At 45.7% G+C, this 13,737-nt stretch overlaps 1 protein-coding gene across 1 annotated transcript in view; it reads left to right on the forward strand.

The window, feature by feature from the left end:
- Positions 1–13,737, forward strand: part of VARS2 (valyl-tRNA synthetase 2, mitochondrial) — a 68,367-nt gene that overhangs the window by 39,553 nt on the left and 15,077 nt on the right. Inside the window, exons 19-23 of the mRNA XM_040323424.1 lie at positions 3,584–3,654; positions 5,255–5,380; positions 8,015–8,119; positions 8,200–8,268; positions 13,201–13,279. Coding sequence (XP_040179358.1) covers positions 3,584–3,654; positions 5,255–5,380; positions 8,015–8,119; positions 8,200–8,268; positions 13,201–13,279 — 450 coding nt within the window. The remainder of the gene's footprint in view (positions 1–3,583; positions 3,655–5,254; positions 5,381–8,014; positions 8,120–8,199; positions 8,269–13,200; positions 13,280–13,737) is intronic.

Consider the following 13,737-nt stretch of genomic DNA (forward strand, 5'->3'; position numbering starts at 1 on the left):
CTGGGTAGTATCATTTTTTTTCTTTCTTTTTCCTTTTTGCCTTAGGCCTGACTTTGCACACACACATGGTGGCATTTCTTTTGTCAAGATTTTTCCCTTCAAATTTCCACCGACCTGGTGAGATCAATTACACAGTCCTTATGTACTTGGGGCCAGATTCACAGAATAGATACGACGGCGTATCTCCTGATACAACGTCGTATCTCTTGTCCTATCTATGCGGCTGATTCATAGAATCAGTTACGCATAGCTAGCCCTAAGATCCAACAGTCGGATCTTAGGATGCAATACTTCGGCCGCCGCTGGGGGGATTTTGCGTCGTATTCCAGCGTCGGGTATGCAAATGAGGATTTACGGCGATCCACAAAGGTTTTCGCATTTGTTACGTCGTCGCTAGTAATTTTTTCCCGTCGCAAAGTTACACCTGCTTTAACATGGCTTAACTTTAGTCGAGCCATGTTAAAGTATGGCCGTCGTTCCCGGGTCGAATTTCAATTTTTTTTTTGTTTTGGCGTAAGACGTCCGGGAATACGAATGGACGTTACGCACGTCGCCGTTCTAAAAAATTACGTCACATCGCGCAAAGTACGGCGGGAATTTCTAAACTGAGCATGCGCAGTACGTCCGGCACGGGAGCGCGCCTAATTTAAATGGTACACGCCCCATTTGAATTGGGCGGGCTTGCGCCGGACGTGTTTACGATACACCGCCGCAAGTTTACAGGTAAGTGCTTTGTGGATCAGGCACTTACACTGAAAACTTGCGGCGGTGTAACGTAAACGGGTTACGTTGAGCTGCCGCAATTGTACCAGAATCTGGCCCTTGGTTACTAGGGTTGTCCAGATACCGATACCAGTATCGGTATCGGGACCGATACCGAGTATTTGCGGGAGTACTCGTACTCGCGCAAATACCCCCGATACCTAAATAGAATACTCCCCCCCCCCCCCCGCCGCTCCTGCCGCATCGTGCCGCCGCATCGAGGGACATTGCTGCATATGTGAGGGACATGGCTAGAGGGACATGGCTGCATATGTGAGGGACATGGCTGCATATGTGAGGGACATGGCTAGAGGGACATTGCTGCATATGTGAGGGACATGGCTAGAGGGACATGGCTGCATATGTGAGGGACATGGCTAGAGGGACATGGCTGCATATGTGAGGGACATGGCTAGAGGGACATGGCTGCATATGTGAGGGACATGGCTAGAGGGACATGGCTGCATATGTGAGGGACATGGCTAGAGGGACATGGCTGCATATGTGAGGGACATGGCTAGAGGGACATTGCTGCATATGTGAGGGACATGGCTAGAGGGACATGGCTGCATATGTGAGGGACATGGCTAGAGGGACATTGCTGCATATGTGAGGGACATGGCTACAGGGACATGGCTGCATATGTGAGGGACATGGCTAGAGGGACATGGCTGCATATGTGAGGGACATGGCTGCATTTGGGGACACATTTAAAAAAGTATCGGTATTCGGTATCGGCAACTACTTGAAAAAAAGTATCGGTACTTGTACTCGGTCCTAAAAAAGTGGTATCGGGACAACCCTATTGGTTACCATCCATTTCTTGAACAATTAAAATGCAATTTTTTACCTCTTTACCTCTTAAATCCAGCGAGGGGGTTGACCAATCCGGCCCCCCATTCTTTGACCATCCATTCTGACTTCCTGTGGAATTTGGGGCCAGGCTGGGTGTGGGAATTCTGCAGGCCTGACTGCAATAACACTATGGGGGTTATTTACTAAAGGCAAATCCACTTTGCACTACAAGTGCACTTGGAAGTGCAGTCGCTGTAGATCACAGGAGAAGATCTAAAATCAGGGGGAACTCTTTTGATTTTATCACCCAATCATGTACAAGCAAAAATGCTGTTATTTTCCTTGCATGTCCCCCTCGGATCGACAGCGACTGCACTTCCAAGTGCACTTGCAGTGCAAAGTGGATTTGCCTTTAGTAAATACACCCCTATATGTGCACAAGCTGTTATATGAATGTAAGGCGGAGTGCCTGGTGTAAAATATTCTTGTATACTACATGGAATGCATGAAGGTAAAAAACCTTGGGCCAGATTCACAGAAGAAATACGCCGGAGTATCTACTGATACTCCGGCATATTTTCAAATTTGCCGCGTCGTATCTTAATTTGTGATTCACAAACAAGATACGACGGCATTTGGCTAAGGTCCGACAGGCTTACGGCTTCGTACGCCTTCGGATCTTAGGCTGCAATACTTCGGCTGCCACTGGGTGGAGTTCGCGTAGTTTTCCAGCGTCGGGTATGCAAATTAGCTTTAACGGCGATCCACGAATGTACTTGCGTGCGTTACGTCGTCACAAGTCGTTTTTTCCCGTCGCAAAGTAAAGCCAGCTTTTTGATGGCTTAACTTTACACCAGCCATGTTAAAGTATGGCCGTCGTTCCCGTGTCGAATTTAAATTTTTAATTTTTTTTAGCGTAAGTACATTACTCACGTCGCCATTCACAAACACGTCAGGGCGCCGTAATTTCGCGCAAAGCACGGCGGGAAAATTGCGAACGGAGCATGCGCAGAACGTTCGGAGCGGGAGCGCGCCTAATTGAAATGGTACACTCCCCATTTGAATTAGGCGGGCTTGCGCCGGACGGCTTTACGTTACACCGCCGTAAGTTTACACGCAAGTGCTTGGTGAATCAGGCACTTGCGCTGAAAACTTGCGGCGGTGTAACGTAAAGACGATACGTTACGCCGCCGCATTTGTACCTGAATCTGGCCCCTTCTTCTTTTGCATCCACTTTAACTGCTTGTCCACCGCCAGCCGTCATACGGCCTCTCCCCCTACAGTTAAAATCACTCCCTAGGACACATATTTAACCCCTTGATCGCCCCTAGTGTTAACCCCTTCCCTGTCAGTCACATTTATACACTAATCAATGCATTTTTTTTAGAACGGATCGATGTATAAATGTGGTCCCAAAATAGTGTCAAGTGTCCAATGTGTCCGCCGCAATGTTGCAGTCACAATAAAAATCGCTGATCGCCGCCATTACTAGTAAAAAAAATAATAATAAAAATGCTATAAATCTATCCCCTATTTTGTAGACGCTATAACTTTTGCGCAAACCAATCATTATACGCTTATTGCGATTTAATTTTTTTACCAAAAATATGTAGAAGAATACATTAAGGCCTAAACTGAGAAATAAAATGTTTTAAAAAATAAATAAAAATTGGGGGGAGAGGTGATCAAATACCGCCTAAAGAAAGCTCTATTTGTGGGGGGAAAATGATAAAAAATGTATTTGGGTACAGTGTTGCATGACAGCAATTGTTACTCAGAGTCTGACGGCGCTAAAAAATGGCCTGGGCAGGAAGGGGGTGAAAGTGCCCTGTATTGAGGTGGTTACATTTGGTCCATCAAAAAGCAAACTGTATCTCCTGTCGTAGCTCCTATTCCAGCCCTAGTTTATCCCATGAACTTGGGCAGTTTTATGGTTAAACTTTTCTTTAAAGCAGACCTTTCTGTTTCAATTTTGAATTTGAATATGGAACTGGAATTGATTTCTAATTTTTCTTCATCATGTTAGATGAAGATGTTCTGGACACGTGGTTTTCATCTGCTCTCTTCCCATTTGCCATGTTGGGATGGCCAGAGAAGGTGAGTACTGTCCCTTGTCTGTGTAGTATGATCCTTCTTTTATGTTGGGGTGTCATCAGGTAGTTGGTAACAAGCATTCAGGAGATCTTGGATGTGTATTATGAACAAGGCTGATTTTTCTTCCTATTAATATTTCATACTAATGCCATGAGAAGAACCTCATCCTAGACATTAATCTTCACTAACCAACAGAGCCATTGGCTAAAGCAAACAGAAAAAGAGTATGGGCTAGATTCAGATAGCCCTGCGTAATTTTGTGCGGGCGTAACGTATCTCCGATACGTTACGCCGCCGTAAATTAGGGCGCAAGTTCCGTATTCATAAAGAACTTGCGCCCTAAGTTATGACGGCGTAACGTACGTGGGCCGGCGTAAGCCCGCCTAATTCAAATGGAGATGATGTGTGCGTGTTTTATATAAATTATTGTTGACCCCGCGTATTTTACTTTTTTTACGAACGGCGCATGTGCCATTCGTGAAAGAATCCCAGTGCGCATGCTCGAAATTCCGCCGCAAATCGTCATTGCTTTCGACATGAACGTAAATTACGTCCAGCCCTATTTGCAAACGACTTACGCAAATGACGTAAAAAATTTAAAGTTTGATGCGGGAACAACGTCCATACTTAACATTGCGTACGCCTCATAGAAGCAGGAGCAACGTTACGCCGGAAAAAGCCTTACGCAAACGACGTAAAAAATTCCGCCGGGCGCACGTACGTTTGTGAATCGGCGTATCTAGGTCATTTGCATATTCTACGCCAAAAACGATGGAAGCGCCACCTAGCGGCCAGCGTAAATATGCACCCTAAGATACGACGGCGTAAGAGACTTACGCCAGTTGGATCTTAGCCTAATTTCGGCGTATCTTGCTTTCTGAATACAGAAAGAAGATACGCCGGCGCAGATTTGAATTTACACGGCGTATCAATAGATACGCCGGCGTAAATTCTCTCTGAATCTAGCCCTATGTGGTTTAAAAAAAGACAAACCTTTTTTAAAAAGGCAATAGCATGGCACCCCAGAGAAAACTTTCTGTTTCAGTCTTGGATAGTAGGTGGGTTAGAACTTTTTTCTTTTAAAGGGGTTGTAAATGTAATTTTTTTCCCCCCTAAATAGCTTCCTTTACCTTAGTGCAGTCCTCCTTCACTTACCTCATCCTTCCATTTTGCTTTTAAATGTCCTTATTTCTTCTGAGAAATCCTCACTTCCTGTTCTTCTGTCTGTAACTCCACACAGTAATGCAAGGCTTTATCCCTGGTGTGGAGTGTCGTGCTCGCCCCCTCCCTTGGACTACAGGAGAGTCAGGACGCTCTCTACGTTGCAGATAGAGAAAGGAGCTGTGTGTTAGTGGGCGTCCTGACTCTCCTGTAGTCCAAGGGAGGGGGCGAGCATGACACTCCACACCAGGGAGAAAGCCTTGCATTACTGTGTGGAGTTACAGACAGAAGAACAGGAAGTGAGGATTTCTCAGAAGAAATAAGGACATTTAAAAGCAAAATCGGAGGAGGAGGTAAGTGATGGAGGACTGCACTGCATGGACTTCCACTTTAACTTTTTTAGTTCAGGTCCAGTCTAAACTTTGGTCTGTTTCTTCCACAGACAAGAGACATGAGAGAATTTTATCCCAACTCTCTGCTGGAGACTGGCAGCGATCTGCTTTTCTTCTGGGTTGCACGGATGGTTATGTTGGGAGAACAGCTGACAGGGCAGTTACCATTTAAAGAGGTAAGTCGTAATAATGCTGTGCATTTCATGGGCCGTACAATGCCATACACTTCAACAGGACATTATGCACTCCAAAAAAACCTTCTCTTATGTGACTGTGCCCCAAGTATTGCAGCAATCAGGGTTTTATAAAGGAGTGTTTGGGTGAAGGCACAGATCTGCTGTGAAATCTATGTAGAAGGACTGAGTTATGCTTTATTTGGGGGAACTTGTGCTCCAGCATGACCAGACGCAGCTCTGTGACGGAACCTGTGGTATCTGACAGCTTGAGGAACGTGATGAGTTAGGGTAGTGGTCATCAACCCTGTCCTCGGGGCCCACTAACAGGCCAGGTTTGCAAGATAACTGAAATACATCACAGGTGATATCATTTGCTGCCCAGTGATTGCAGTATTCCACTCTGCATCTCCTTAAGGTAATACATAAAACCTGGCCTGTTAGTGGGCCCTGCAGGACAGGGTTGATGGCCACTGCGTTGGAGGACTTCACCTAGTGACCCACCCACCCAGTTCTATAAGGGTCAGCATGTACTTGTGACAATATCTTATAAGAAAAGTTTGACGTTTCCTAGTGTTTGGAAACCTAACAATTCTATTCTATAGTTACAGGAGGAGAATTATGGAAGATGGGGTTAAAGAGTAACTCCACTTTCCCCTATAGGTAATCTGTAATGTACATTACAAGGATTTTAACAAACTCTGCTGCAGACTCTGCTACCTTTTTGTTGTGCTGAAGAAATAGCTGTTTGTCTGTATCTATGTGCTAAGTGAATCTGTATGGAAGTGATTTTATAATTCTCAATCAGCTGCAGGGCTCTAATGCGGAAAGTGGCAATTTCTACATCCCTTTAGCTGTGATTTCCCTTTGGGGGTATCTCACCAAAAATTACATTTTTGTTGCAGGGGATGCCAAAAATCTGACTTGTATCTTAGTGCAGACTTCTGGGAAAATCATTAGGCCAATCGCACAAGCAGAAAATTACATTTCTGGGGGGGGGGGGGCCTTCTGTACCCCATCTGTATGCAGAATGCCTCCAGGTAGCCATATTGTATTGCAATTTTACAGAAAATTACAGAGCTGCAGATTGAAACGGAAAAGTAATTTTTATTAAAATTCAATTACAAAATGAATTGTATTGCAATTGTATACACTATGTATATATATATTATATATGTGTGTGTGTGTGTATATATATATATATATGTGTGTGTGTGTGTGTGTGTGTGTGTGTATATATATATATATATATATATATATATATATATATATATATATATATATATATATACACAGGGCTCTTTTTCAGGGGGAACTTGGTGGAACTCAGTTCCACCACCTTTGGCTCAGACCCTGCCTGCTCACCAAAATCACTTGTAAACACAGCAAGCTGGTTTCTGTGTTTACAAGTGACAGCTCTGCACTCTGTGTGTAACCCCCTGAACTCTGCACTCTGTATGTAATGCAATCCTGGTATTTAATGCCCCTTTAAGACCCTTCTACTGTTTGTGAAATCTGAACGGAGTCATGGTTGAGTTCCTGCACCTATTTTCTGAGAAAAAAAGCTCTGTATATATATATATATATATATATATATATATATATATATATTTGCTCTTTTTTTTTTTTTATGAAAGTGTAGTTGCTCTTTAAAGTTTTTTTCTTTATGCACACACAGAGCCAGCATCTAACTAATGGCAGCTTATTAGTTTAGACATAGTTTAATGACATCCGTAATGTAATCCTTGACATTAGCCCTTAGGCCTCGTTCACAAGGGTGTGTACTTAAAGTGGAACTTCAGTAATTTTTTGAACTTTCCATCTATTAAATCCTTAACTTTGGGTGGTAAAACATTTTTTTTCTGCCAGTAAATACCTTATATAGCCCACTTCTGGTTTCTTGTCCGGTAAACAGCCTAGGCTTATGACATCATGCACAGCTCTCTCTCTCTGAGAGTTTGCCAGGAAGGGAGGGGGATGAGTCATGCAAGGGCCAATGAGAGCTGCAGAGCTGGAGGTGTGTCTCTGTGTAAATCCAGGAAGTGAACAGGCAGCAGCTTCATTTGCCCACAGTTAAAATGGTTGCAGCCAGACTCGGTGGAGGGAGATTTCTGCAGCATATTTGGCAATTACAGAATGACAGTATATAAAATAATATGCAAAGTGGTTGGAGTGAAGCTTCAGAATGGCAAAGATGTTTTTATTACAGATTATGTGAGCAGACTGCAGTTCCTCTTTAAGCGTACATCAATGCAAAGCGCTGTTTGCCCCCCCCCCCCCCAGGATGCACTGGCATGCAGGCTATCCCATTTATATTTACTGGGGCCGAGTGGCTGCTGCTGCTCCCAATTTTTCATCCATGTGGGTGCGAGTGCGTGTCCCCCAACTCGTGTTCAGTGACACCTACCCACAGGGATATCAAATTGAGAGAAGCAGCTGTTCCGTGCATCCGTTGCACCCCAAAAGACATGAATGGGACTGCCTGGATGTGGATACATGGAACTCCTGTGCATCCCGTGTGGGCAAATGTGGCCCTTTGCAGGTAAGTACATTTAAATACGCCAGTGTGAACAAGATCTTGGCTTGTTGCTATCCTTCACACACACAGCATAACACAATATGGTTGTATGTGTTCAGGTATTTCTGCATTCGATGGTCCGAGATGCCCATGGAAGGAAGATGAGCAAGTCTCTGGGAAATGTTCTTGATCCTCTGGATGTGATGACTGGAATAAGTCTAGAGGTACAAAGATAACCAGGAGAGACCTCTTCTGACCACCCGTGTTCCTCCATGTCCTAACTCTTCTTCTCTTCTTTCTTCAGCATTTGAGAGAGAAGTTAAAGGAAGGGAATTTGGATCCGCGGGAGTATAAAGTGGCAGAAGCTGGAGTAGTAAGAAAAGCCGAGTTTCACGTTTAGTAAAATCCTTGTGTGTCTGAAGTGTTTGCATACAATGTCTGTCACTTTTAGGAGGTCTGTCAGCTTTTCTAGAGAAATTATTTTACATAGTAGATCTGCTATTTTTAAAGAAAGAAGGAGAAAGTACCTAATAACAAAAACTGAAATGCATCTAGCTGAGCTTTCATAGATTTTTCTTGATTGATTTTCTCCAATCTCGATACAGATTGAAACCCAGTTTAGCGCAATGGAAGTTTGCACATCTCATGCTGAGGGGCCGCTGCGGAAGCTGACAGTCTCTTTAGTAGTTGGCACTTCTACAGTGATAGTGATGATCTCCTGGGTTCTGTTTAAGAAGCCTCCATTCGGCACACTGATCACCAGCACTGCGGCCATTCATAGAAAGCGTTCTATTTTTTTTTTTTTTTCAATAAGGCCTCATGCCCACGGACGTTTTTACAGCCACTTTTCTGAGCATTTTTTGCAGTTTAAAAACGGCTCTCCATGTTCGCCTATGGCCTCATGCCCACCATGAGGCTTTTGAGCTGTAAATGGCTGAGCCGTTTTTAAGCTGCAAATAAAAACCAGGACCAGTGCGTCCTGAAGCTCCAGCGTTGGAGCTGTAAAGACGTCCGACGGCGGAAAACGTGATTTAACGAGGCTTAACGCTGTGTTATGCCTCGTCCGGCGTTTCTTTCTCTATTTTTCTCCACTCTCCGTGGGTCTTCTTCTTCTGACTTCAAGGGTTTTTCTCTGCTCTCCTTCGGCTCTTCACACTCCCCGGATCTTCTCCCGCTCTCCGGTGCCTTCTTCGGGGCTGGCCGCCGCTATCTTCTTGCAGCTCTTTTACTAGCGGCGGCCAGCCTGGTCTTCTGCGTCGCCCACTTCCATCTTCTTTTTCTTCCGATGTTGCCACGACGCTCCCTCCAGCTGTAATGCCGGGTGTGCGGTGCGCGATGATTTATATAGGCCTCTTATGATGTCACAGTCCCAGCATGCTCCGGGTGGTGACGACATAACCCCGCCCCCTTATGTCGTCACCACCCGGAGAATGCTGGGACTGTGACGTCATAAGAGGCCTATATAAATCGCTGCGCACCGCACACCCAGCATTACAGCGGGTGGGAGCGTCGAGTCAACATCGAAGAAGAAAAGAGAAGAAGGCAACGCAGAAGACCGGGCCCCCGCTGGTGAAAGAGCTGAAAGAAGACAGCGGTGGTGCCCGGCAGAAGGGAAAAAGAACCGGAGAGCGGGAGAAGAGAGTGGAGAAGTCGGAAGACCCCCGAAGTCGGGAGAAGACCGGGCCCCCGCTGATAAAAGAGCTGAAAGAAGACAGTGGTGGTGCCCGGTAGAAGGGAGAAGTTGGAAGAAGACCCCCAAAGTCGGAAGAAGACCCCCTGAGCTGCCTAATAAACTACTTTAAAAACCTGTGTAGTGTTTTTTATTGACATTTTTATTCCACCAGGTGAATGGGTAGGGGTACGATGTACCCCATACACATTCACATAGGGTAGGGGTCCGGGATCTGGGGGCCCCCTTATTAAAGGGGGCTCCCAGATTCTGATAAGCCCCCCGCTCGTAGACCCCGAAATCAACGGCCAGGGTTGTCGGGAAGAGGCCCTTGTCCCCATCAACATGGGCACCATGTTGAGGGCATGTGGTCTGGTACGGTGTAGGAGGGGGGGGCGCTCGCCCCCCTTCCTGACCAGCCGGGCTGCGTGCTCGGATAAGCGTTTGGTATGGATCCTGGGGGAACCCCCACGCCGTGTTTTTTCAGTGTTGGGGATTCACCTTAAGATCCATACCAGACCGAAGGTCTTGGTATCATCCTGGGGGAACCTCACGCCAATTTTTTTTTTTTTCGCGGGGTTCCCCTTCAAGATTCTCCACACAGGAGTCGCCCCGCAAGTCAGATCATCTTTTCCTGGTTCTTTGCCTGGTCCAGTTAAGAGCATGCCTTGTTGTTCTTTGAGAGTTCTATGAATGACTGCAGTGCTGAGTGATCAGTGCACCTGTGATCAGTGTGCAGGGGGGGAATCAGCTGGCACACCACCTAGAAAATTGCGGTTATCACTGTAGTAGCACTGACCACTACAGTGATTGTCAGCTTCTCCAACAACCCTCAGATATGAGATCTACATATTTACATTGGCCTAAGCCAGGCTAATGTAACTATGTGATACAGATCATTCCTGGAGTTCCGGTTGAAAGACATAATATATGAACAAAGTATATCCCTCTATAGTGTGTACTTGTCTTAATGAATTGTCAGCACTCTCTGCTGCTTTTTGTTTTTTTGTTATCAGCATGAGTCACTTCTGACAAGTTTTCCTGACACCAAGAGAAAAGTGGTGACAGAGGAGGGAGCTCCAGCTGATTGACAGCCTCAGCTCTGTTCCTGTATGAAGGAGGGTGTGTCCCTTCCCTCCAATCAGCTCTCCTCAATGAGCTCTGCAGAATGCAACTTCAGCTCTATGCCCCCTTTTTTCTGATATCTCAGACAAGCTTTATAAATTCTGGACTTAAACGGATGTAGAGAAGATAGCAGATAAACAGGCAGAACTTAAGTAGGAGGATTTGTTTCATCTCTGTGTATCACCTGAGGCCTGTACTGGATATATGCAAGGGTTTACATCCACTTTAAAGCGGAGTTCCACCCAAAAATTGAACTTCTGCTGTCTGGATCCCCCCCCGGTGTCACAATTGGCACCGTCCAGAGGTGAGGGGTGGCAGATACCTGTCTAATACAGGCATTTGCTTCCACTTCCAGTGATGGATCACTGCAGAATCTGCAGCGATCGACGCCATGTCCTACAGGGAACAGTGAGGACGCGCAGCACGACTCGTGCATGCGCAGTAGGGAACCAGGCTGTGAAGATGCTGGCGCCTCCACCCGTGACCCGTGGGACGGGTCACCTTCGGGTGAAGACATCACGGGCACCCTAGAAAGGTAAGTTTTCTTATTTTAAAAGTCAACAGCTGAAGTATTTAGGGACAGAAATAGTAAAAATAGACTTTAAAGCAGAGTTCCACCCACTTTGTTTTTGGCACCCGTTCTGCTGCTATGAATTAAATACTCAATACAGCATGTTGGCAATAAATTTGTTGTTCAAGTATATATTTTTTTTAATTACATTTTTGTTTTCTGCTTACTGAGTGCTTCCATATCTTGATTGTGGGCATGTGAAGCCCACCAGGATAAGGTGCTGCTGGCTAACCAGCCTGCAGCTCCCGATCTCGCGGTTGCGCATTCTACACAGAGCATAGCGTAGGAATAGTATCTTGTTGCCATCACAACGGACGGCGACGGAGGAAGTGCCCGCCCCATTGTTATGGCAATACAATCCTGTGGCGATGCCCACTGACTCCTGGGAATGATGACACGCATCTCCCAGGAGCAGATGCGCTGCAGGAAATGATGTACATCGCTGCGGCCCCCGAAGAAGGCAAAATACAGGAAACGCCCTGGCAACATGCCACAAACCATAAGCAAAAAAATAAATACATTTGCCAAATGTTCAACTTGCAGGAATGTAATGAATGAGATAAAGATTCGATTTTTAGGTGGAACTTCCGCTTTGACATTTTAACCTTGACTGTTGCCTGTCTGTGTCTATCCCTGTTCCACAATATATAGAGGAAACTATTAAAGCGGGAGTTCACCCATTTATTAAATTTTTCCCCTTAGATGGATGCTCGTTTTGTCTAGGGGAATCGGCTATTTGTATTAAAATATGATTCGTACTTACCCGTTTTCGAGATGCATCTTCTTCCGTCGCTTCCGGGTATGGGTCTTCGGGAGCGGGCGTTCCTTCTTGATTGACAGTCTTCCGAGAGGCTTCCGACGGTCGCATCCATCGCGTCACTCGTAGCCGAAAGAAGCCGAACGTCGGTGCGGCTCTATACTGCGCCTGCGCACCGACGTTCGGCTTCTTTCGGAAAATCGTGACGCGATGGATGCGACCGTCGGAAGCCTCTCGGAAGACTGTCAATCAAGAAGGAATGCCCAGTCCCGCAGCCCATACCCGGAAGCGACGGAGAGGATGCATCTCGTAAACGGGTAAGTAATGCACATATTTTAAAACAAATAGCCGATTCCCCTAGAGAAAACGAGCAGGAATCTAAGGGGAAAAAGTGCCCTCTAAGGCCCCATACTCACGACCAAACATGTCTGCTGAAACTGGCCCGCAGGCCAGTTTCAGCAGACATGTTTGGTCGTGTGTGGGCGCGAGCGGGCCGAATTCCAGCAAACATTTGCCCGCCGGGCCTTTTCCCAGCAGACAAATATTCCTGGACTTGTTTTAAAACAGCCCGCTGGAATTCAGCCCGCTCGGACATGTACGGTCGTCAGTACAGACCTACCGTACATGTCCAGGCGCCCGCCGTCCCTCGCATGCGTCGAATGACTTCGACGCATGCGTGGAAGCATTTTAAAGGCGGGCCGCCCACGTCGCCGCGTCATCGACGCGGCGACACCGCGGACACGCCCCGCGTATTGTTTACGCGCGGACTTCTGTACGATGGTGTGTACAACCATCGTACAGAAGCCCTCTGGCAGACATGTATGGTGAAAACGGTCCGACGGACCGCTTTCACCATACATGTTTGTCCGTGTGTACCCGGCCTAAGGGTGAACCACCGCTTTAAGGAGAGAGTACAATGTTTACAACATATTTGTTCTTGGGTTTAGATATCCTTTCTTACAGTATTCAAAAGACCAATATTCAGCTAGCTTAGCTAAGTGGCACATTCAGGGTATATAACGAGGAGTTGGATCTCCATATTCAGCCGTTAAGAGCGGTGTTCAAACTGCTCTGTGATTAATAATTCTGTCCCTGTCTAAGAATGGATCCTCAGAGGATCATGGAAATCATTATGGCTACACAAGGAGAAGATTCTTATACCAACTTGTCTATTTCTCGCCAGTTAAAAGATTACCCCAACGGGATCCCTGAGTGTGGTACGGATGCCCTTAGATTCGCTCTCTGCTCTCACAGAGTACAAGGTGAGAAGAATCCTCTACTTTACACTCTACACTTAATTTGTCTAAATGTTTGTTAGTAATTGGACTGATATATGTGTTGATCGTTTTTCCCAATTACATTTGCTAGAACGTTAAAGGAAATAACAAACATGTTATACTTGCCTGCTCTGTTTAAAACCACTACACAGAGCAGTCCCGATCCTCCTCTTCTCTGGTCCCCCGCTGTAATTGGTACCAAAGGTGATTCAACAAAGTATTGAGCAAAGGCTGTGAAGACTTTGCAAGATTTCAAACAAACTTCTTTCACGTTGTCATTATGGGTTATTGTTTGTAGAATTTTGGGGAAAATAAGGAATTTCATCTATTTTGGAATAAGGCTGTAACATAACAAAATGTGGAAAAAGTGAAGCGCTGTGAATACTTACCAGATGCACTGTACCCTTTAGTGTTGTTTTCCAGATTTTTTATTGCAATATAGT

Source organism: Rana temporaria, chromosome 9 (assembly GCF_905171775.1).
Source record: "Rana temporaria chromosome 9, aRanTem1.1, whole genome shotgun sequence".
NCBI classification, from domain to species: Eukaryota; Metazoa; Chordata; class Amphibia; order Anura; family Ranidae; genus Rana; species Rana temporaria.